This window comes from Enhydra lutris, unplaced genomic scaffold (assembly GCF_002288905.1).
Source record: "Enhydra lutris kenyoni isolate GAN:26980312 unplaced genomic scaffold, ASM228890v2 scaffoldscaffold3, whole genome shotgun sequence".
NCBI lineage: Eukaryota > Metazoa > Chordata > Mammalia > Carnivora > Mustelidae > Enhydra > Enhydra lutris.
The window spans coordinates 60188841-60211380 of NW_019154087.1; the positions used below are offsets into that span (position 1 = coordinate 60188841).

At 35.4% G+C, this 22540-nt stretch overlaps 1 protein-coding gene across 1 annotated transcript; it reads right to left on the reverse strand.

Annotated features, from left to right (window-relative positions):
- Positions 1 to 296: 296 nt before the first annotated feature.
- On the reverse strand, positions 297 to 22204 carry LOC111156121 (carbonyl reductase 4). Its single transcript, XM_022516759.1, has 5 exons — positions 21906 to 22204; positions 19686 to 19806; positions 18845 to 18981; positions 16472 to 16606; positions 297 to 1597 (listed from the first exon to the last, which is right to left on the reverse strand). Exons 1-5 carry the CDS (start codon positions 22045 to 22047, stop codon positions 1419 to 1421), a joined length of 714 nt encoding a protein of 237 aa, XP_022372467.1. The 5' UTR covers positions 22048 to 22204; the 3' UTR covers positions 297 to 1418.
- Positions 22205 to 22540: the final 336 nt, after the last annotated feature.

Genomic DNA, 22540 nt, shown 5'->3' on the forward strand with positions numbered 1-22540 from the left:
TCTTAAATAGACTTCTCTAAGTAAAGATTATTTTGAAGATAAATTTAAAATAATTTTTGAGTCAGGAAGCTTGATGTAGAATTTAGATCTTTTATTACCTTTTACTTTATTTTTTATTTTTATTATCTTTATCACATTGCATTTATTTAGGACAACCTCCTCACACCTTTGCACTGACTTGCAATATAAAATTAAATCTGTTTAAATAAAATAATGTTCAGCTCTAATAAAACTCTAAAAGATTACTTTTTAAAATGCAGTAAATATTTAAAACATATTTTGAAATGATAAATAATAAAAATCAACATGAATCCAGAGACATTATCCTCCACATTATTTAAAATATCATATTATTCCCCACAAAAGAATTCGATACAAGAGTTCAATGCAAAAGAAATATTGCCTGATATTTTACATTCAGTTTGTGTCTTTACTTCTATTCTCAGGCAGATATTTTCTCTTAAAAGTAATGCTTTTTTAACTGTTCCTTATGAAGACATATTATTCGTTGTTACTGCATATTTATCATTTTTTGATGATTCAGTAGTAATTAAGTAATTATTACTGTAATTAATTACATATTTCTGTAATTAAGTATTTCTGAAGTTTAAGGGTAAAAAATCATATTCAATCATACAAAATACTCTTGATTTTTAAGATGTCATTATTTGTTATACTATTTTTAAGTAGTTTGCTAAACTGAGTGTTACACAAAAAAACTACTTCTATTTCCTAAGTTGATAAGAACTCAGCTCATTCCTATACCAGATCTTAAAACCTTAAGGGTTAATCTTCATCATCTTTGAGAATTTCTAAAGAATCAGTCAACTATACCGCATCTGTATTTGTGAATTTGTATTTGTGAATTATTTTGTCCAGCCGCTTCATCAGGAATAATGCACTCAAAGAAACCAGGCTCTAAATTCATGCCAAACTGATCATTTTTTTTCAACCTGTATAAAAACTATTCTTCTAAGGTATATGGAAAAGAAATACAATGTGTAACTGGCAGGACTGCTAAAGTACTGACAACTAAATAATATCCTACAAATACTCCTATCTTAGCAATGGCCCAAACATTAACTTCTAGAGAATTTTGACTGATACAATAAAATAATTCATGCCCAATTAGATTATATAATTTTTGCACTTTTGAGACCAAAAATATAAATTAGTGTCCATTTATATCACTTGCAAATGTCTATATACTAAAATTGCTAGAGCCTATAAGGTACATACCACTTAGAAAACACAAATAGTTAGACAGTGCTCTTTTCAGATATATTCATATAAAGATGAAAATCAATACTTGTATCATCAATAGCTCTAATTAGAAAATGTCACCCACACAGTATGACTGTCAATAGCCAAACTGTACCCTTGATTATAATCACTATTATAACTGAATAATCTGTATATCATATCATGAGTTGTAATCCCCCATCCACTACCAGAACATGCCCTGTAATATATGGTGATTCTAAAAGAAACACAACCGCATGTGCCACATCAATAGGTTCTCCAAACCTCCCAAGAGGGATACTTTTCTTTAAATGTTCTTCTTTCAAGTCTTTCGTCATATCTGTGTGAACAAATCCTAAAAGAGAAATCTTTATTTAGTTGAAAAGGGTAGGCACCAAGCCATCTGCTCAATTTTAAATAAAAATAAATTTGCTCCTGATAATTTGAGATTATTAACAAACTTGTTTAGGAAATACAGAGTTCTGCTAGCAATCAAGCAATCAAGTCTACATTTTTATTCAATTTAACTCAATGAAAATTTACTGAACACCAAAACATGTGACTCCCAAATAAATGGCCCAACTCCTAGCACAATATAAGTGGGTAGATACAAACATGAAAATTCATTCCTTGGGGAACCTGTAGTTTATGGAAGAAACACGCACCTGTATCCCTAAATATAATAAAAGGTCATCTGGTGAATACCCTTATACATAAAGTACCACAAAGAAGGAATTGTCACTTGATTGGGAGTAGAGGGGTAATAGGGTTAGAGGGAAAAAAGCAGTCACATAAACTGATCAGGCACTTCTGACAAAAATTAGTTTTGTTTGCTATAGCTAAGATAGCTGATGATCAGAAAGAACAGTATTTCCAATATTCATATAAGAAAAAAATCTTATGGCATGATCCTATTGTGATGCAAGAATATACTGAAAATTCAAACTTTAACATGGCATTGGTTTTCTAAAGTATATGGTTCTGTGGTATAAAGTACCATATAATATATTAGACAACCAATTCTAAATGATCCATATCATAGATATATATCAGAACTATAAATTTATTAAGAAAATCTTGTGAGATTAGTCTGAAATGAACACATATTACCAATACTCAACTTAAAAAAATCAGTATACTGTACACAACTCATTTAAAACTTCTGAAGAAGAGAGCAAATAATTAATCCTCATGAAATTAAGATTTTTTAATTTTAAGGTCATGAAAAATACATGGACTAAAAGTCAGACATGTGAAGTGTAGTTCAATGTGCAACCTCAAGAAGTTTTCAAAAAAAAAAACAGTTTTCAGACTGGCTTGTGTTACAATTAAATCATTTTAATTCAAACTGTAAATTAATCTAAATACACTGCCATTTAAAGTATCAGGATAAATGTGAACTAAACACTGTGCTAAGAATTAACAAAAGGTCACTGGTTTATTATGTAATACTATGTTCTTATTTAGTTTTTCTTTGCCTTAGGTTTCACTTACAAATTTTTAAAGATTTCCTTAAAAGTCTAATGAGAAACAATCACAGATTTTCCTAACATGAAGCCTACAACAGTGACAGCTTTCTTATGGAAGAACTAGAAACAAGTTGAGTATCTTTCAAAAAGAAACTGTTTAAAGAAATCCTGGTACAGCCATACTGTAGAATAATATGCATCTATTAAAAATGAATCTATGAAGGACTTTTAAAGAGGAAAATAGTATTTGCCTATTAAAAATGAGGTTACAAATGCATTATAACCCCATTAAAAACAAAATATGTATATACTAATGACTAAAACAACCACCAAATATTAACAGTGATTATCACTAAATACTAGAATTACAAGTGATGATTTTTACTTTCTTCTCTGGATTTGTCTATACTTTCCAAATTGTCTACAATGTATGTATATTATCTTTGTATTCGAATAAAAAGTTATTGAAAAAGATGTACAGTATTAACTTCAGATTCTCTGAAATGAAGACCTGGAATAAAAAAATAATGTTATACTATTTGGGTGTTTCATTGTGAGATTACATTGTGAAATACAACCTTATCGGCCATTAAATCTTACCACATTTTTAATTTTTTATTCTTTTTTAAGATTTTATTTATTAAAAAAAAAAGATTTTATTTATTTATTTGACAGACAGAAATCACAAGTGGGCAGAGGCAGGCAGAGAGAGGGGGGGAGGCAGGCTCCCTGCTGAGCAGAGAGCCCGATGCGGGACTAGATCCCAGGAGCTTGGGATCATGACCTGAGCTTAAGGCAGAGGCTTTAATCCACTGAGCCACCCAGGCACCCCAAATCTTACCACATTTTTTAAAAAGTCCACCCCATTTACTTCAATCCCTTTCCTCTTTAAGGACAATGAGATGAAAAAAGAAAAAAAAAAAGAAAGAACAATGAGATGGCCAGATGGAATGCAAGAATCAAGAGAAGTAGCTGACAGAGATAATAAGAACACTGGACAACCAGAATTTCAAGTGAATAGTAAATGAAACTTCATCTACAGTGAAGAGTCATAATAATCAATAGGCAATCCAATTACCTTAAAAAGCACTATCATGGGACTTCCTGATATCCAAAGTTTTACATCTTTGGACACATTTATTTCCAAAAACACCTCAGAGTATATTAGGAAAAAAAAAAAAACCCTCATCTCACACATTCAAAAAGCTGAATGAATTAAAATTATGAACGTAACATTTAAAGATTACATTATCTTCTCAAGGAGTTCATGATATACCTACTTTATTCAAAGGTTGTTTTGAATTCTAGCAAAACTGGCATAAAATATTTCCTCACTAACTCTCAACACCCTCAGCAGAAAATCAATAATGTATTTTAATCTTAAATAAAAGAAAAAACTTGGGGTGCCTGGATGGCTCAGTCAGTTGAGTGCCTGACTTCATTTCAGTTCAGGTCATGATCTTGGAGTCATGGGGTCGAGCCCCGCATTAGGCTCCTCACTCAGCAGGGAGTCTTCTTGAGATTCTCTCTCCCTCTGCCCTTCCCCCAGCTCTTTCTCTCTCTCTCTCTCTCAAGAGTAAATAAATCTTTTTTTAAAAAAATTCATAAAAACTATAGTAAAAATGTTTTTGCAAGGAAGACCCTGTAATGATGAGTTAGCAAATTCCAGGCTCAACTTCTAGTGAGCTTTTTCTGGTTCTGGTGACTTTTTCTCAAAAGAAGCACTTTGTGATAAAAAGACCACTGGATTAGGACATATTAAACTAGATTCTGGTTCCCTGCTCTGCTAATACTATCAAAGCTAGGACCCAAGCAAAGTCATGTAGAACCTAAAACTGTATGATTGTTTCTGCATCATAAAATAAGTGAAGTAGATTGAAAATGATGGATCATTGAGATATCTTTTAGCTCTACAAAACTATGATTCGAGGATGAAAAGTATGCCTCATTAATGACAACTGTCCTTGAAGATTAGGAAAGTGAGCTCCCCTAAAAGAACCCTTGGTTCCTACGTTGGTAGCTGGGTGGATAATTAGAATAGCTCCAATTCAGGAAGCACTGATACTAATCTAGGTTTTTATTCATTCTGGGCAGAAAGAAACAGATTTGGGTCGATATCAGTCCTTACATGTTTGTCTCTTTTGAGACAAAGAATAAGGCCACACAATCTGTGAGAGGCCATCTGAAGGCATTTCCATTTTGGAAAAAAAGGCAGATATAGAACAGAGCATTTAGTACAGAAAGGCAAACCTTGGATAGGAAGAGAGATCCAGACAGTGAGAGAAGTTTAAGAATAATTTCAGTGAGATGGAAAGAAGTCTTTTGCCTCATATATACAGGCCAGGACAACAGATTATATTCTTCCAAAAAACAATCAAATAAGCCAGATACATGAAATAGATAAAGGCTAATATCTTGAAGCTTTTGATAAGGTCTTGTTCAACATTACAGCCTAGATTCAGCCCTACCAAAGTCTGTGTCCACGTTAGGTCAAATTTGAGAAGGAGAGGTATCATCTGAATCCAACAATGATTGCAAGAAGTCCAGAAATGGAATCATGATGTTCAAACACCCACCTCACATGAATATTATCCCTCCACTGCTCAAGCCTGGAACATAAGGGTGTTATTTCACAAGGGAAAGTCTGCCACAGATTCTCCCCAGGTCTATGAATGGATAGTTAAAATGACAATCCTCATGGGACAGCTGCTAGCCAACCCTGAATGCTAGACAAAGACTAAAATAAAGTGGGCATCAGAGGCCAAGCTGAAAGGAAGGGATTAATTCACCAATATCAACTTTTCCTCTTTGATTCTGATGTCTGATACGGAGACCAAGAATATCCAAAGACCCAAGAGCCTTTCTCTCATCATTATCGGCAGCTTTTTTTTTTTAATTAATAGACTTATTTTTAGAGCAGTTTTAGGTTTACAGAAAAACTGAGCATAAAGTAGAGGGGGTTCCCATATATTTCCTTATCACATTAGCCCTATTTTCCCCAATTATTTATAGCTTGCCTTAGGGTGGTACATTTGATGGTCCAATATTTATACATTATTAAGTAAAGTCCATACTTTACATTAGCATTCACCCTTTGGATGGCATATAGTTCTATGTTTTTACAAACATGTAACATAACATATCCACCATTACAGTATTATACAGAATAAATTTACTGCCCTAAAAATCTGCAGCTTTTAAAAAAAATGTAAATCTTTACCAAACTTATTAGAAATCAGATAAAAAAAAATGTGAAGCTAATTTCAAATGACTCCAGGCTCAACCAAATTTCAATGTCATTTTATGCTATAGCTCATAAACCATGTGATCCTCACTCATAAATATATTGACAACTCAGGTCACTGCATATAAACAGCCTATTGGCATCTCTATCATATATCATAGGACCTCAGCAGAGATATCAGCAGTCCTTAAACATTTCACATACTCATTCTTGTGCTTGTACTGCTCTCCAGTTTGTGCTCTCTCCTTGGCCCGATAGGACTCTCTTCCATAACATTCTGTTACATTATTTATAAAGTTCTGGAAATTTTGTTCTCCTACTCTCCTTACTATGTATGTATTTATAATGCCTTTCAAGCTGGGTTATGAAAATATTAAACTACCAATAGGTGCCACTGTCCAACAAATGATGTTATTATTGATCACTTGGACAATTAGAGGTTTCCAGCTGGAAACAAAGTTATCACTCCTTAAGCCCACAAATAAATAACTAAAATGACACACCCTCCACTTAGAATAAGGATACTTCTACTTTAGTTCCACATACATGACAACACACTCAGTGTATCTTTTTTAAAAAGGTACAGATAGGAGCACCTGGGTGGCATAGTCAGTTAAGCTTTAGACTCTTGATTTTGGCTCAGGTCATAATCTCAGTGTTGTGAGATCAAGCCCTGTTTGGGCTCCGTGCTGGGTGTGGAGCCTGCTTAAGATTCTCTCTCTCTCCCTTTCCTGCTGCCCCATCCCCTACATTCCCCCTCTTAAAAAAAAAATAAATAAATAAAAATAAATTAAAAGGTACAGATATACTCTTCCACATAAAAGCAAGTACACAGTTCTTGTCCAGTGAGAATTTATATTTGATAAATAATAAAGAAAATGTATTTCTTTTATCCATTTTTTGGTTAGTTATATAAATAAATAGCATCTCATTTCCATATTAGTTGATCACTATGTTAGTTTTGAAAGCTTTTATATACAACACAGACCATATATTTAAATAAGACACCAGAATTTTAGCCTATCACCAATATTAATAATCGTAGGATATATACTATTTGATACATCTACTGGCTCAGGTTTTAATTCTCTGGTATATAGAAAGAATTAAAATAACCCCAGACACTTTTTTTTTTTAAGGAGAACAAACAAGGCTGTCACCAAAAACTAGACCAAAATTTTAACCAGACCAAATTCAGGTATCTTAATATTATGTTAGCAGAAGTGTACAGGGAAACAGTGTGCTGTGAAAAATCAATTCCATACCAAACAGCACATAAGGGGACCTAGAATAATACCTGTTTTGGTCAGCTGCCAAGCTTACACAAACATCTGTCAACAAGATTTTCTCCAAGTAGTAAACATAAAAGCTCTTCAACTTAAGAAAGGGAGGGCTGGACATTAAAGGTACCCTACAAAAATAAATGCAATGCTGTACTATTTGCAGATTTTAAAATGCATATACCCTTTGAGTCTTGGCAGTTTTGTTCCCAGAATTACACTCATTATACTCATACACATATAAATTACATACAAGTATTGTCACTGCATTATTAATTGTAATGACAAAAGATCAGAAGCAATCTAACTGTCCATCAAGAGGCAACAGGTTAAATCCATTATGATAGGGGCGCTTGGGTGGCTCAGTAGGTTAAAGCCTCTGTCTTCGGCTCAGGACATGATCCCAGGGTCCTGGGATCGAGCCCCGCATCGGCCTATCTGCTCAGCGGGGAGCCTGCTTCCTCCTCTCTCTCTCTCCGCCTGTCTCTCTGCCTACTTGTGATCTCTGTCTGTCAAATAAATAAAATCTTAAAAAAAAAAAATCCATTATGATACACCCATAAGACAGACATTGCTGTCTTTTAATTCAGCCATTAAGCCATTAAGCGGTGACATAAGACTGCATATTTTATGATTTGGTTTACATTAACTGTCCCAGAATAGGGAAATCTACACAGACACAAAGTAGATTAGTGGTTGCCAGAAGCTGGGGAGACTGGAGGCAAATGAGGAGCGAATGCTAAAGGCTATAGGTTTTTTGGGGGAAGATGAAAATGTTCTAAAATGTATTCTAAAATTCTGAAACTATACTAAAACCAATGAATCGTACAATATAAATGGTTGAATTGTATGATCTGTGAAGTATTGCCATAAAGCTGTTATTTTAAAAAGTAAAGCAGTTCCATATGGAATATTACGGAATCAATTCCAAGATATATTGCGTTATGAATAAAGCAAGATACAGAATACTGGATAGTATGATACAATTTGTTTTCTTTTTACATATATATTTATATATTCATATAAATATATACAGACATATACCTATATATTATAGGTATATACACACACACATATATTTTATTGACTTGTATATGAAATACCAAAGACACTAGTTAACAGGAATTACTTTTGAAGAAGGAAACTAGATGATTAGGGGAAAGAAGACTCACTTTTTAATCTATGCCTTTTTGTACTCCTGAATTTTGTACCATGTTTGTAATATCTATTGAGAACACATTTTTTTAAGTAATATATCCATTATAGTTTCAATTTTTTTTAGGTTATTTTATTTTTTATTTTTATTTATTTATTTGAGTGAGAGAGAGAGAGAAGGAGCAGGGTAGGGGCTGAGGGAGAAAGAAAAGCAGACTCTCCGCTAAACAGAGAGCCTGAAGAGGCTCAATCCCAGGACCTTGGGATCAGACCCAACCTGAAGGCAGATGCTTAACCAATTGAGCCACCCAGGCGCCCCTATAGTTTCAATTTATCAAATATTCTGTTGCTCATATTCAATATTTTCTCATCAGTTAGATTTATTTTATATTTGAATACCAAAGCTTAGTAACTAACGGATCTTTAAAAAGTCAATAACATTAGGCAGTGAATAAGGGCCTAATTTATTATTTTCCCTGTTTCTTGGTTTTCCTGTTTTGATTCGCTTCTTAACTGTTTTCCTTAACTGGAAACTCCATTTGAAGGTAGGTAACCAGGAAAACTGACATAAGAAGAAACATATTTGTTAATTCTGAGGCTTGTTAGTTCTATTAGAAGATTTGGTGATGAATCTGTCTGAAATTACTACCTAAAATAAATAATCCATACAATCAATTTAATTCTTCTATTTCGACCTGCACTTTGCCTCTAATCAATAAAGCATATTCACACTATGAATCCTGCTAAGTATATATGGCCAATAATAAAGGTCACCCTATGAAACGGTCACAATTTTAGTGACAGGTATTTTCCTGTACTACAAATTATACTGGAAAATAAGATCTTTCAGAAAGGCTATACAAATACACTTCCACAACACTCCTAAAACTTCCCTTTGTATACAAACTGGATTCCCCACTATTTAGCCTGTTGCCTTGACAACTGATTCACTCTGACAAAATTAAGCATTCCTTCTTCAGTGTTTCCATAGCATCATATATGTTCCTCTACTTTACATCTGTCATTCAGCTTTTTAATTATTTGTTTATATGTCTGTCTTTCTCACAGTACTTAGCTCCTCATAGCAGAAATACCTTATTCATTTTTTATAATTTTGGAACCCTTGCATATAGAAGAAACTCCAGAAAGTTTACTGAGTTATTATGAGTTAGAAACACGTGCATCATCCTTAAATCATCCAGCTTTTAAATGATCATGAACTAGAATTAACTCTTCCTCACCCACACTATGGCAATCCCTTAACAGAGTAAACAAAATACATGCGGCCCCAAATCACAAATAATCTATTCCATATATGGCCAAACTAGGCTAACACTAAAATCAATCAGGTTGCATAAGCATACACAAACAGAAAGCAGTGTCAAAATGAGAGTACAAGTTTTGGATTATTTTTTTTCTTTTTTCTTTTTTTTTTTTTTTTTTTCTAAAATGGTTGTATCTATACCAGAGTCATTTATCAAATGTTCGTGGATTTGGAATGCTTGAATTTAGCTAGTCTCTGTGACTGAACAATGAACTGAGCTGAAGGCACATAACAAAGTACAAAGGTTATCAGGACAATTTGACATTTCCCTAAACCCTGCTAGTTTAGCATCACTGCCAAATAAAACACCAATCCCAGGGGTTCCTGGGTGGCTCAGATGATTAAGCATCTGCCTACAGCTCAGGTCATGATCCCAAGGTCCTGCGATCCAGTCCGGCATCAGGCTCCTTGCTCAGGGGAGAATCTCCTCTCCCTCTCCATCTGCCTCTCCCCCTGCTTGTCCTCTCTCTTGCACGCTCTTTCAAATAAATAAATAAACAAACAAACAAACCAATCCAGCACACAAGCCGGAACCATTAGTGACCCGAAATGGAAAGGTGTCAAAGGTCTACATCAGCCTACTCTCTTACAACCAACCAATGAACCAAAAGGTCTATTCTGTATAGATAATCAATTCTTCAATACCTACAGTAAACTAGCACAAACATTCCATGGCAAACTGGACGAGGTATATGAAAACAATCATTTCATTCAAAAGTTGAGTTAATACCTAACCCAAATTTTTATCACACCAAAGAGTGATAGTATAGATTTGAGTTTTAGCACCTTTTTATCACCCTCTTAACTAATCCAGGTAATTTGTGTATATGTTTTGGGTTTTTTAAAATATCCATTTGATCCAAGGACAGTTTATTCTTTTTATAATGGCATGGTCTAATGTCTTCGGTAAGTTAAACTTTTGTTTATACTACCCGCATTCTGCTGAACTGATGAATCACAAAGAACTCTAATTTCCAGATAAATGATTTTTGATGTTGTTGTGGGACTTCTTGAAATTTTTGAAATACTGAAATATAAGATATTCTTAAAACTAGAATTACTTTGTTACATGGTCTGTTTATAAACCTGTGAAATCCCAGATACTTGAGGCAACATCCATAATTTTCATTTTGTATTTCTAACTGGGTTAATACCAATTTTATACATGTTTAACTGATCTGCATACTTTGGAATGTCACTTAGGTAAGGTTTCTGACTAATCTTAAAGTCATCACAATTAATACTTGCATATTCGACATTTCTGGACCTATTTTGGCTGAAGAATAATATACAGTTACAAACATTTTGCATTTCATGTTTTGGAAAACTTAACATGTTTTTATATAGATATATTAAGGAAATTTCAACTGCTTCTATTATTCTGTGAACTAAACACACTGCATAGCACTGAGTCTTCTGATGTCTATATGCTACATTGTTTCAGTCACTTCTGGAAGGTCCCATAATGTATGTAGATCATAACAGAGATCAGCATCTAAAACATGGTCCCTTTCTCACCCGGAGGGCTCAGTCGGTCAAGCATCCAACTCCTGATTTTTGGCTCAGGTCGTCATCTCAGGGTCATGGGATTGAGCCCTGCACTGGACTCCACGCTTAGCAGGGAGTTGATTCTCTCCCTCTCCCACTCTTTCTCCCTCTGCACATGCTCACTCTCTCTATATAAACAAATCTCAAAAAAATTTTTAAAATAAAATAAAAAATAAAATATGGCCCCTTTCTCAAACTGAGCAACTTAACCTTTTCAAGATGAGCTTTGGCAAAAGTTTTTCCTTATAATTCTGTGTTCTTATTTCAGTTTAAGTGGAAATTGGTTTTATAACTCTGTCTTGAAGATTAAATCAACACACTCACACTCCATCCCTCTTTCTGTCTTTCAGATTACTTACAACAATGTGAAGATTTAAGGTGAAGGAGGAAATTCTAAAATGGAATTTAAGTGACTTGTAGAATGCTCTGTGTTCATGAGTACAGAAGGCTACTGAGTGGAAAAGAACTTGTTTAAAATTTAAGGCAATTAATTTGAAGACCAACAAACCAGCTGTAAGCTGCATATCTGAATTTATTTTAAAAGACTTAGCAGAAGTTAAGAATTGGAAAATTTTTCTGAAGCATTTCATTTGAGAGACAGAGAAAGAGACCATGAGACAGAGAGCATGAGCCGGGGTGGGGGGGGGCAGTGCGGAGAGGCAGTAGCAGACTCCTCGCTGAACAGGGAGCCCGATATGGGACTTGATCTCAGGACCCTGGGATCATGATCTGAGCAGAAGGCAGATGCTTAACCAACTGAGCCACATAGGCACCAGAAATGAAAAATTTCTTTAGACTTTGGCAAGCTACACTATAATTCCAATCATTGTTTTAGTATTTTCCGATTACCTGTAACTGACAGACCAAGTTAACTGGCTTTGCATCCCATTTAATCCATCAGTTATTTTCCAGCCATGAGGAATGCCCAAAGTAAGCACAATAAAAGCCACAGGTACACAATAATATTCTACTTGTCTTTTTTTTTTTTTTTTTAGATTTTATTTATTCATTTGACATAGTTCACAAGTAGGCAGAGAGGCAGGCAGAGAGAGAGGGAAGCAGGCTCCCCACTGAGCAGAGAGCCCGATATGGGGCTCGATCCCAGGACACTGGGATCATGACCTGAGCCGAGGGCAGAAACCCAACCCACTGAGCCACCCAAGCGCCCCTCTACTTGTCTTCTTGAGAAGTCTCTGATTTCTGTGTTCTTAGCTCAAATCAAACTTGCTTTGTATTACAAGTGAATTGCATCTCTGCTAGCTTGGTTCTTCCTACATCATTAAGAAGAAGACAAGCGTTCCTCATAGATTTCCTCTAGGAGACTAGCTCTACTATAAGCTTCCCACTGTGACTTCTATTTTGAAAATTATTAAACAGCCACATCTATTTAACAGTCATCTCCATTCTTGGCCACTCCAACATATGTCTGGTTTTAGAAACCTTTGTTTCTCTAAGCAGTGCCTTGGTCATATGTAATAGTATTTTTTGATGCCAAAGTATTCAGTCTCATCTCTGTTATCATGTCCTACCACTTTGTTCCTCCCATGCCATCAACAAATGAGCCTCAGAGCCCCTATCCATTTGTTAAAGAGACAACTACAGATAAAATCACTGTTAAAATCTTGCTACTTCATAGGCTGATTTCTAAAACCGTGTTTCTTCCTCCTGAGTCTGTGTAAATATCTTTTTATCCTTCAAATTTTTCTGTGTTAAAATTCTAACATGAATCCCGGATAGCTCTCTAGGGTACAATGAGGTCCAGTGAAAGACATTACTTTGAAAACAAACACTATGTGACCCCTGACAATTCTTTTTCTAAATACCAACTTCCTGGAAAAATCAGTATGTCAGTTATTGTACATGACTGCTTGGTGAAATGTGCAAATGACATCACATATGATAATTTGATAATTTCCTCTGGTCTATTCTGTTATTAAAAGCATACTGTATTATAGACCTATTAAAATATTTTAAATATATAGAGAAGTATTATTTCTATAAGATAAACTGAAGAAATATATTTAGGTAATATACACATTAATACTTGGAAAGCTCTGCTTTGACACGGACAAAGTCTAAATTAATTAGCAAATTTATCCCAGTGAGCAATAAATCAGTGGAACATTCCAAGAAGAGAGAAGGACACTTAAAATGCAAATAGTTCTCCAAAGTATACAATTCAACTAGTGGATACATTACCAATTCAACTAGTGGATACATTACCCACCGCCCCAACTTGAAATTCTCACATTCAACCCTTAAGAGTTCTTAATTTATAACTAATTTTTAAATGAGAAGTTTCTCTTATGGTTTCAGTTTAAGAGTTATCAGTTACTAGAAAATGCAATGTGGGGACCAGGGGCCCCTGGGTGGCTTAGTTGGTTAACTTGATTTTGGCACAGGTCATGATCTCAGGGTCATGAGATCAAGCCCCATATCAGGCTCCATATTGGGCATGAAGCCTACTTAAGATTCTCTCTCTCCCTCACTCCCCCTCTCTGTAAAATTAAAAAAAAAAAAAAAAAAAAAAAAGCAATGTGGTTTACACAAACAAAACAGCCTTGGCCTCCTCCTTGAGGGTAGTGCAGAGACTGGCAATATAAGCAGGTGTAGCCACTTAAGTCCTGTCAAGACATAGTCATGCCATCACACATTTCACTTCTCAAGAATTTAGTAACCATGAAGATTCCATGTTCCTATTCTGATACTCAGACGTACCTGATGATGCTGATGTACTTACAAACACAGGAATAATCTCTGCTATTATTGTACAAAGCCACAGTGTACATAAATTATATTTAAAAAGAAAAAAGTAAAACTATCACTCTTTGCAAATGACATTATCCCCCCATACACACACACCACCCGAAAAAGTCCACCAAAACCCTACTAGAAGTAATAAATGAATTCAGTAAAGTTGTAGGATACAAAAGCAATACAGAAATCTGTTGCATTTCTATACACTAATAAAGAACTAGAAGAAAAGAGAAATTAAAAAAAACAATCCTAAGAGTTCCTGGGTGGCTCAGTTGTTAAGCGTCTGCTTTTGGCTCAGGTCATGGTCCCAGGATCCTGGGATCAAGCCCCATATTGGGCTCCCTGCTCATTGGGAAGCCTGCTTCTCCCTCTCCCATTCTCCCTGCTTATGTTCCCTCTCTCGATGCCTCTCTCTGTTAAATAAACAAAATCTTTTTTTTTTAAATCCCATTTAAACTTACACCAAAAAGGATAAAATCCTAAGGAATAAACTTCACCAAGGAGATGAAAGACATATACTCTGAACCCTGTAAGACACTGATGAAGAAACTGAAGATGACACAAAAAAATGGAAAGATACTCCATGCTTGTGGATTAGAAGAACTGTTAAAATATCTACACTACCTCAGTAATCCCTACCAAAATATTAATAGTAATTTTTCACAGAACTAGAACAAAGAATCCTAAAATTTATATGGACTCACAAAAAACCCCAAATAGCCAAAACAATCTATTTATTTATTTATTATTTAAGTAATCTCTGCACCCAGTGTGGAGCCTGAGCTCATGACCCCATGATCAAGAGTCACATACTCTATCAACTGAGCTAGCCAGGCACCCCTAGCCAAGAAAATCTTGAAGAAGAACAACAAAGCTGGAGGCATCAAAATCCCAGATGTCACATTATAAAGCTACAGTAATCAAAGCAGTATGGTACTGGCACAAAAACAGACACACATATCAATGGAACAGAATGAAGAGCCCAGAAATAAACCCACTCTTACATGGTCAATTAATCTATGACAAAGGTGACAAGAATATACAATGAAGAAAAGACAGTCTCTTCAATAAGTGGTGTTTAAAAAAACCGAACAGCAAAATAATGAAACTGGCCCATTTTCTTACATCAAACATAAAAATAAACTAAAAATAGATTAAAGATGTACATGTGATATCTGAAACCATAAAACTCCTAAAAGAAAACATAGGCAGTAATACCCTGGACATTAGTCTTAGAAATATTTTTCTGGATCTATTTCCTCAGGCAAGGAAAACAAAAGCAAAAATAAACTATTCGGATTACATCAAACTAAAAAGCTTTTGCCCGGGGGTCGGGGGGGGGGAATCAACAAAACCAAAGGCAATCTATTGAATGGGAGAAGATATTTACAAATGATATATCCAATAAGGAGTTCATATCCAAAGTATAAAAGAACGTATACAACTCAACACCAAAAAAACCCAAATAATCCCATTAAAAAATGGGCAGAAGACCTGAATCACCATTTTTCCAAAGAAGACAGAGAGATGGCCAACAGACACGTAAAAAGATACTCAACATCAATAATCATCAAGGAAGTGCAAATTAAAACAACAATGAAATAGCCCCTTACACCTGTCAGAAGGACTAGTATCAAAAAGACAAAATATAACAAGGGTTGGCAAGAATCTGAAGAAAAGGAAACCCTTGGGCATCACTGGTGGGAACACAAACTGGCACATCCACTACGGAAAACAGTACAGAGGATCCTCCATAAATTAAAAATAGAAATATCATACAACCCAGTAATTCTACTTCTAGGTATCTACAGAGAGAAAAATACTAATTCATTACATATATGCCCCCCCCATGTTTAATACAGTATTATTTATAATAACCAAGAAATGGAAACAACCTAAATGAACATCCATGATACATGAATGGATAAAGAGATGTGATATATACACACAGTGGAATATTACTCAACCATAAAAGAGAATGAAATCTTGCCATTGACAACAACATGGATGGATCTAGAGGGTATTATGCTAAGTGAGTAAGAGGGAGAAAAAGACAAATAACATGATAGGACTTATACGTGGAATCTTAAAAACAAAACGAACCAAAAAAAAAAAACAAAACCAAAAACAGAAACAGACTCATAAATATAGAGAATTGATGGTTGCCAGAGGGGAGACGGTTGGAGGGACAAGCAAAATAGGTGAAGAGGATTAAAAGGTACAAGTTTCCAATTATAAAATAAATAAGTCACAGGGACGGAAAGTACAGCACAGGGGACATAGTAATATTGTAATAACTTTGTATAGTGACAGATGGTAGTTACATCTCTCATGGTAAACACTTCATAATATATGTAATTTTTTGAATCACTATATTATATGCCTGAAACAACATAATATTGTATGTCAACTATACTCCAATTTTTAAAAAAAGAAAAAAGTTTTCACTGACCTGGTGCAACTACATTCACTCTAATTTTCTTTCTTGCTACTTCTTTAGCAAGAGCGCGTGAAAATCCAACTAGTCCTCCTTTACCTGCACTGTACACAGACTGGCCAGAATTGCCTTTTAAACCAATAATACTTCCTAGAAAAAAATAAAAGCAAATTCAAACCAATTAATGGGTTATTTCAATATTTAGATAATTTAGAGTAAACAAAAAGGTACAAACCAGTTTACCTTGCCCTTTGAGAAAATTAGGAATTCTTAGTACTGTCATTTGAGTAGTAAGACTTAGGGTTTAAGTCTTCTCCAGATACAAACAGAAAACAGGTTCTGAAAGAAGCTTATGTAAAACCTCAAATGTCAGGAAGGGGCTTGAGAACTGATCCATCAAGTGAAAGAAACCCACTCTCATCTGTGAGTAGGTCAGACATGGCGAAGTCCTATAGTATTTATAAAAAGTGCCAGTAGGAAGAGGTTAGAACCACAAAAAATCAGATAAAGGCTGATTAATTTTATGGTTCTACAACACAAAGATGAGGAGGTATTCATTTCCACCTAAAAAATAATTCATCTGAAGATAAATCTCACTAAATCTGAACTACCATCAATCTAAAATAACAAAGGTTCAATTATAAACTTTTTGTAAAACTGCAATTTAGTTACCTTCAATGATGTATCATAACTTGTACTGACTACTAAAGATTCTTGGGTGGTCTCATTTATATGAATATGAAATAATTTATAATTTAACTATCAACTGAATGCAAATGTTTATTCTTGCAAAACAGAAACGGGGAAGTGATTTTCTGCACCAGTGACCTGTACTTACAATATAAAAATTAATCAAAAGCTTCACAAAATCTTTGAAAAAGTAATTTTATTTTAGGGAAAAAAAAAAAAACCAAAACACTTTTATATATATTATCATCAACAAGTTCAAAATTAAAATATCTGCCTTATATATTCAATGCCAGGGAATGACAAAGGAAGAGAACTGTGAAGCACAGAGAGAGAAACACCAGACAGAGGAAACACAGATAGACAGAAAAAGGGGTATCCAGGAGAAAGAGAAATCCAGAGAAACAAAAAAGAAAGAAAAATATAGGCATGGGAGAAAGGCCAAATAGGAAGCTTTGGTTTATACCACACACTACTGTCTATCTAGTCAATAACTGTTAAACTTCTGAACTAATCAATGAACTTACTAGCAGTTTAAAGTAGTCCTTTCTGTAAAAAGATTCTCTGATTTTTAATTATTTTTATTTACTTTTAGCACAATTCTAAAAGTTCTGCAAGTACACAAAGGACTGATGTAGGTTTTTTAAATGTATCTAAAAAGGGATATTTTAGAGTTAAATACACCTACATCAGGTGGTGTATAGGGGCCAGTACACCAGCTTCTGAGAACCCAAAATCATTACCTGGCTGTGTTAGGAGGCAAAGGTCGACTCATCTTTTACTTTTTAATCATTTACTGATCTTTTTTAAGAAAATTCATTCCTTACATTTTTAAGGGTAAATGTCAAAAATGTTCTAATTCTCATTAGCACAGTATTCTTTTCTTATTTTCAAAAGAGAAAAACCATACATTTTGGCTTGGAAAGCCATTTCCTATATTAAAAATAGGGTCATTTACTTTAACAGAGCAGGATTCCCCTTATGCGGCTTTTTAAGATATTATCACTTAAAATTAAAAGGCAGATGATATGCCGCTATTTTCAAATTACCAAACTGGAATAGAACTGTAAGTCGCTTTGCATTTTAAGGTCTACAAGCACATACTACATGGTCTACCTGCCCCATGGGTCAGATGAACTGAAGACTAGGGGTTACTTACATTCATTCTAAAAAACTGAAAAGCTTATTCCCCTAAGAAAACTTCCTCCTAAACCTCTGTACTAGATTTATTAGTGACACATGCAATTGCTGTAGAGATCATTTTTTAGTCCCCACTACCCAAAATTTTTCAATTCTTTATCCATATTTTAAAAATCAGGTTTTACATGAAATTCACTTTCTCTTAAAAAGTCAAATGGCTGGCAAAACTGAGACCAGATCTGTGTGTAGGAATAATCAACTGGATCTAAACAGTGGCTGCCACTTGACATGGCTTCTGGACAATGAAGCTGGGCATCTTTTGTCATAGATCATATTTTCGAATACCTGGTGGTATCATTCAATTCACATCTGCTTCAGCATTACAAGAATGAATTTGTGGTTCCTAATTTACCCACTAATTGGTTAATCAAGTCCTTCTTTCCATAAATAGTAAAAAGACCCATTTCATCCAAGTTTCACACATGAATAAACTCCAAATTAGTCAATTAAATATTTTTATGGTACTATGAGATAAGTCTAATTTCACAGGTTAAGACTCACCTACATTAACAATAGACCCTCTCTGCTGTTGAATCATAGTCTTCAAGGCAACTTTACAAGTCAGCATGGAACCCAAGAGGTTAGTATGAAGCTGAGATATCATATCTTCAGTTTTTGTTCTTACTAAAAGGCTATCCCTACAAAAAACAAATAAATAAAATTTAAAAAACAGTAGCATATAAATTAAAAATGGGATAAAACCAATTTAAAAAGTCAAAAATGTATAACATTTTAACTGAAAGTAGAGTATTAGGAATATATGTGAGCTAGAATACCCACAGAGTCCCATTTTAATCTATATTTGAAGGGAATTGACATAACTGATACATGAGAAAAGATAGACCTAGAAGTAGGGTTCAGAAGCAAATATTCCTAACTACTAAAAGTAATGCCATATAACCAAAATAGCTTGAATGAACTAAGCAACTGTCATTATAGTAAGCTCTGTTTAGCAAGAAAATATACTATTCTAAATATTATTCTAAATTCACCTTTAAAAAGAAAATATCTACTCTAATACCATTAAGTTCATGAACTTATACAATGGTGACAGAAGTCAGAATAGTGGTTACCTGTAACATAGTATTAGCTGAGAAGAAACTGAAGGGAGCCTTCTAGAATGCTGGAAAAGTTCTATAGTTCAATATGGGTGTGACTGCAATGTTAAAATTAATCAAACTATACCCTTATTGGTATCTCAACATAAAAGAAAAGAATGTATAAAAAATACACATTTTCTTCCAGTTACAAGTAAAGCAAGTTAATATATTTACTCATACCAAAGACATACTAGGGAAAAAAAAAAAAACATACAGGAAATGTACTTAAATTTGGGACCAACCTGTTAATTCCAGCTGCGTTTACCAAGAAATTAACTCGACCTAAATTTTTTTCCATCTCTTCAAATGTATTTTGAACATCACGTTCTTTGGCAACATCACAGCTAAACGCTAAATGATCTCCTATAGAACAAAGTTAAATTAGCATTACTTATAAATTATAATCTCAATTTAAAAATTATTCAATACACATTTGTTGAGCATCTACTATGACCTAAGCCTGTGATTATTACAATCTAGAGATAAAAGATGATTATGTCATGGATTCCTCCTCTCAAGGAGTTCAGTCCAATAAAACTGGGATGAGGGTGGATGGGGAACAAGGAGAAGATGGGGAACAAGGAGAAGTAAAGAATTAAATCCTAAAAATGTTTTTTTAATGAGGAAAAAAACGGAAGGAGGGCCTTTTTGTATTCATAAGGCTTTGTAAAATTCATATAATATTTCTGGCTTTGATGGCGACCCCATGCTACCCAATTCAACAGTGTTTGGTTTTTTTATTTCTTTTTCGAAATTTATGTCTAATTCCATTACATTTTTGTTAAATGGGTTCCCTGGTCCTGAGAATAAAACCTAGGGGTCTTCCACTTTTTTTTTTTTTTTAACTATGGCACATATATTACAGTAACTATTATTCAAGTCTGACCACTACAAAGCAGGAAGCTATTAAAAAAAAAAGTCAAAACTAAAAAACACATACACACAAACTTTTTACCAAAAACAACTGTTACTTCCCCTTTTTTAAATGCTCACTTTTTGAAGATGTTTAAATACCAAAAGAATACGTGTCAAAGAAAGCATTTTCCATTCAATAATACATAATTGTAATACTCTAAAATGGAGTTTTTAAAAAACTAAACAATTGCTTATTTTCTGGCTGACCTCGCCTAGTAGTGGTCAACGCTAAAATTATACCCTCAGGTCTTTGGAAGCAGTAAGCTTTCTGGGAAGTCACACCTTGTAGGTGTTGGAACACAAATTCAAAGAAGTAAAACGCCCAAAAGCATCTTCTGTGACCCACTGTTGGCTTTCATCTGAAAACTTGTTAGGTTCACAATAACCCTTAGAAGCTCAACCAAGTTTTAATCTATTCCAGCAAACACTAATGGCTTGGGATGACACCATCAGGAAAATCACTTTCTCACTCCTTTGTGACACAGTAAATATGAGTAGCAAGAAGCATTCACTGAAATCCTCCCTGTTCTGTAACTTAAGGGGTTTTCCCCACTCTCTAAAAAGAATCTAATATTTTAACAACCCAAGTGCACAATTAGAGTAAACCAATAGTAACGTTAAAATAACAGCCTCCAGGTTCATCCCCAGGCCTCTTCCCAATGCCTCCCAGATAGTGAACGAAGTGCATTCGTGCCTCCTACTAACTAAATTGCAGCATTCTGGCATCTTTCGTTCATCCTAATTCTCCCTTATAGTTGCAAAATAATGCAAAACAATTACTAATCCATTATTAATAAACCAAAAGATTGGATTTTAAATGCAATAAAAAGGAATCTGAATCAATTTTCCAATTGTAAAAGCCACAAAAACAATGTAATAACCTATTAAGTGGCTACGGATGTAGGAGAGCCAAAAAAAGTTTATCTCAAAATCCGCTAGTACTCAAAAGAGTTTGTCTATAAAACACAGCCTGCAGCCTAAAAACAAAACAAAACAAAACCGAACCGAACACAACAAAACCACAGCCGCAGCAAGACTACAGCGCCGCAAAAACTACAGCGAGGCTTTCAGGCTTGACATGCCTACCCTTCCTGCCTCAACTCCTTTCCGCCCAGCCCTGTTTCCCAGCGGCGCCCGGGACTTCGTGGCACAAGGGTGCCCTTTACCCTGCATAAAAAATTAACTGTTGTGAGTCTCCCTTCTTCCAGACACCAAAACAAAACAACGCAGCACGGTTAGCCCTAGACTCAGGGGGGTGGGTGCTTAATTAGTAGGGCCTCAAAGGACCGCTAAGTCTCAAAGAAAACCCCAAGTGTTCAGTTCCTGGCGACAGGCGGTGTGGGAGGAGACACTGCGGGAAACCGGGTGTTGAGGATTCTCTGCCCAAACAGGTGTCCACACTCAAGACGGGGTGCTCCTGGACGTGGGGAGCTAAACTGCTAACCCGCAGAGCCGTAAACGCCAGACCCTCTCGTTTTATAAAGGAGGAAACTTTAGGCTCTCGGACTGCAGCCACACAACCTGGGCAACTCCATTTCGGTACCTACCGCCGAGCTCACCGGCGGCGGCTTTGGCCACTTCCAGATTTCTGGCGATGATGGCCAGTCGGTAGCCTTTTTGGGCCATTAACTGAGCCACTGCCCTCCCAATGCCTCTAGAGCCTCCGAAGACAGCACAAACTTTGTCCATCTTGGCCCATGGAGACGCAAACTCGGAGGAAAAGAGGGCTAGGAGTGACGGCCCCTTTCCAGATTCTCCCTGGCTTTTAAACCACAGATGCTTCTTAAAAAGCCAAACTGCCGCCAAAGAAAAAAAAATAACACCGCTTTCCACCTCCCGCCGCGGGACTTCGGCAACCCAGTAGGCGGGGGAAGAGGCGCGAAGAGTACGCCGCATACGCATCTACGTCAGCGCGCACAGGCTACCCGGCCCGGAGCCCTAAGGGAGACGCAAGCATGGAAGAGCCCAGGGGGCCTGGGAAGGCCCGGAAGGGCTGCGCTGCATGCTGGGACTTGTAGTCTTCACGAAGGAGCGGAAGAAGCATGGGCTCACTGCTCAGTGGGAAATGTACTCAAGGCAGTGAAGGGGAGTCCGGCTGACCTTCATACCCGTTGGGACATGAGAGTCAGAATTAGAGTTCAGATGAACTACCATTCCAGTTTGCCTGGAACTAATGGGGTTA

Excerpts from the sequence above, each read along its gene's own strand:
- LOC111156121 (XM_022516759.1), bottom strand. The coding sequence starts at position 22,047 with ATGGACAAAGTTTGTGCTGTCTTCGGAGGCTCTAGAGGCATTGGGAGG. Across the intron at positions 19,807-21,905 it reads CGCCGCCGGTGAGCTCGGCG|GAGATCATTTAGCGTTTAGC; the intron begins GTAGGTACCGAA and ends TTTGTTCTATAG. Across the intron at positions 18,982-19,685 it reads AACGCAGCTGGAATTAACAG|GGATAGCCTTTTAGTAAGAA; the intron begins GTTGGTCCCAAA and ends TGTTTTTTGTAG.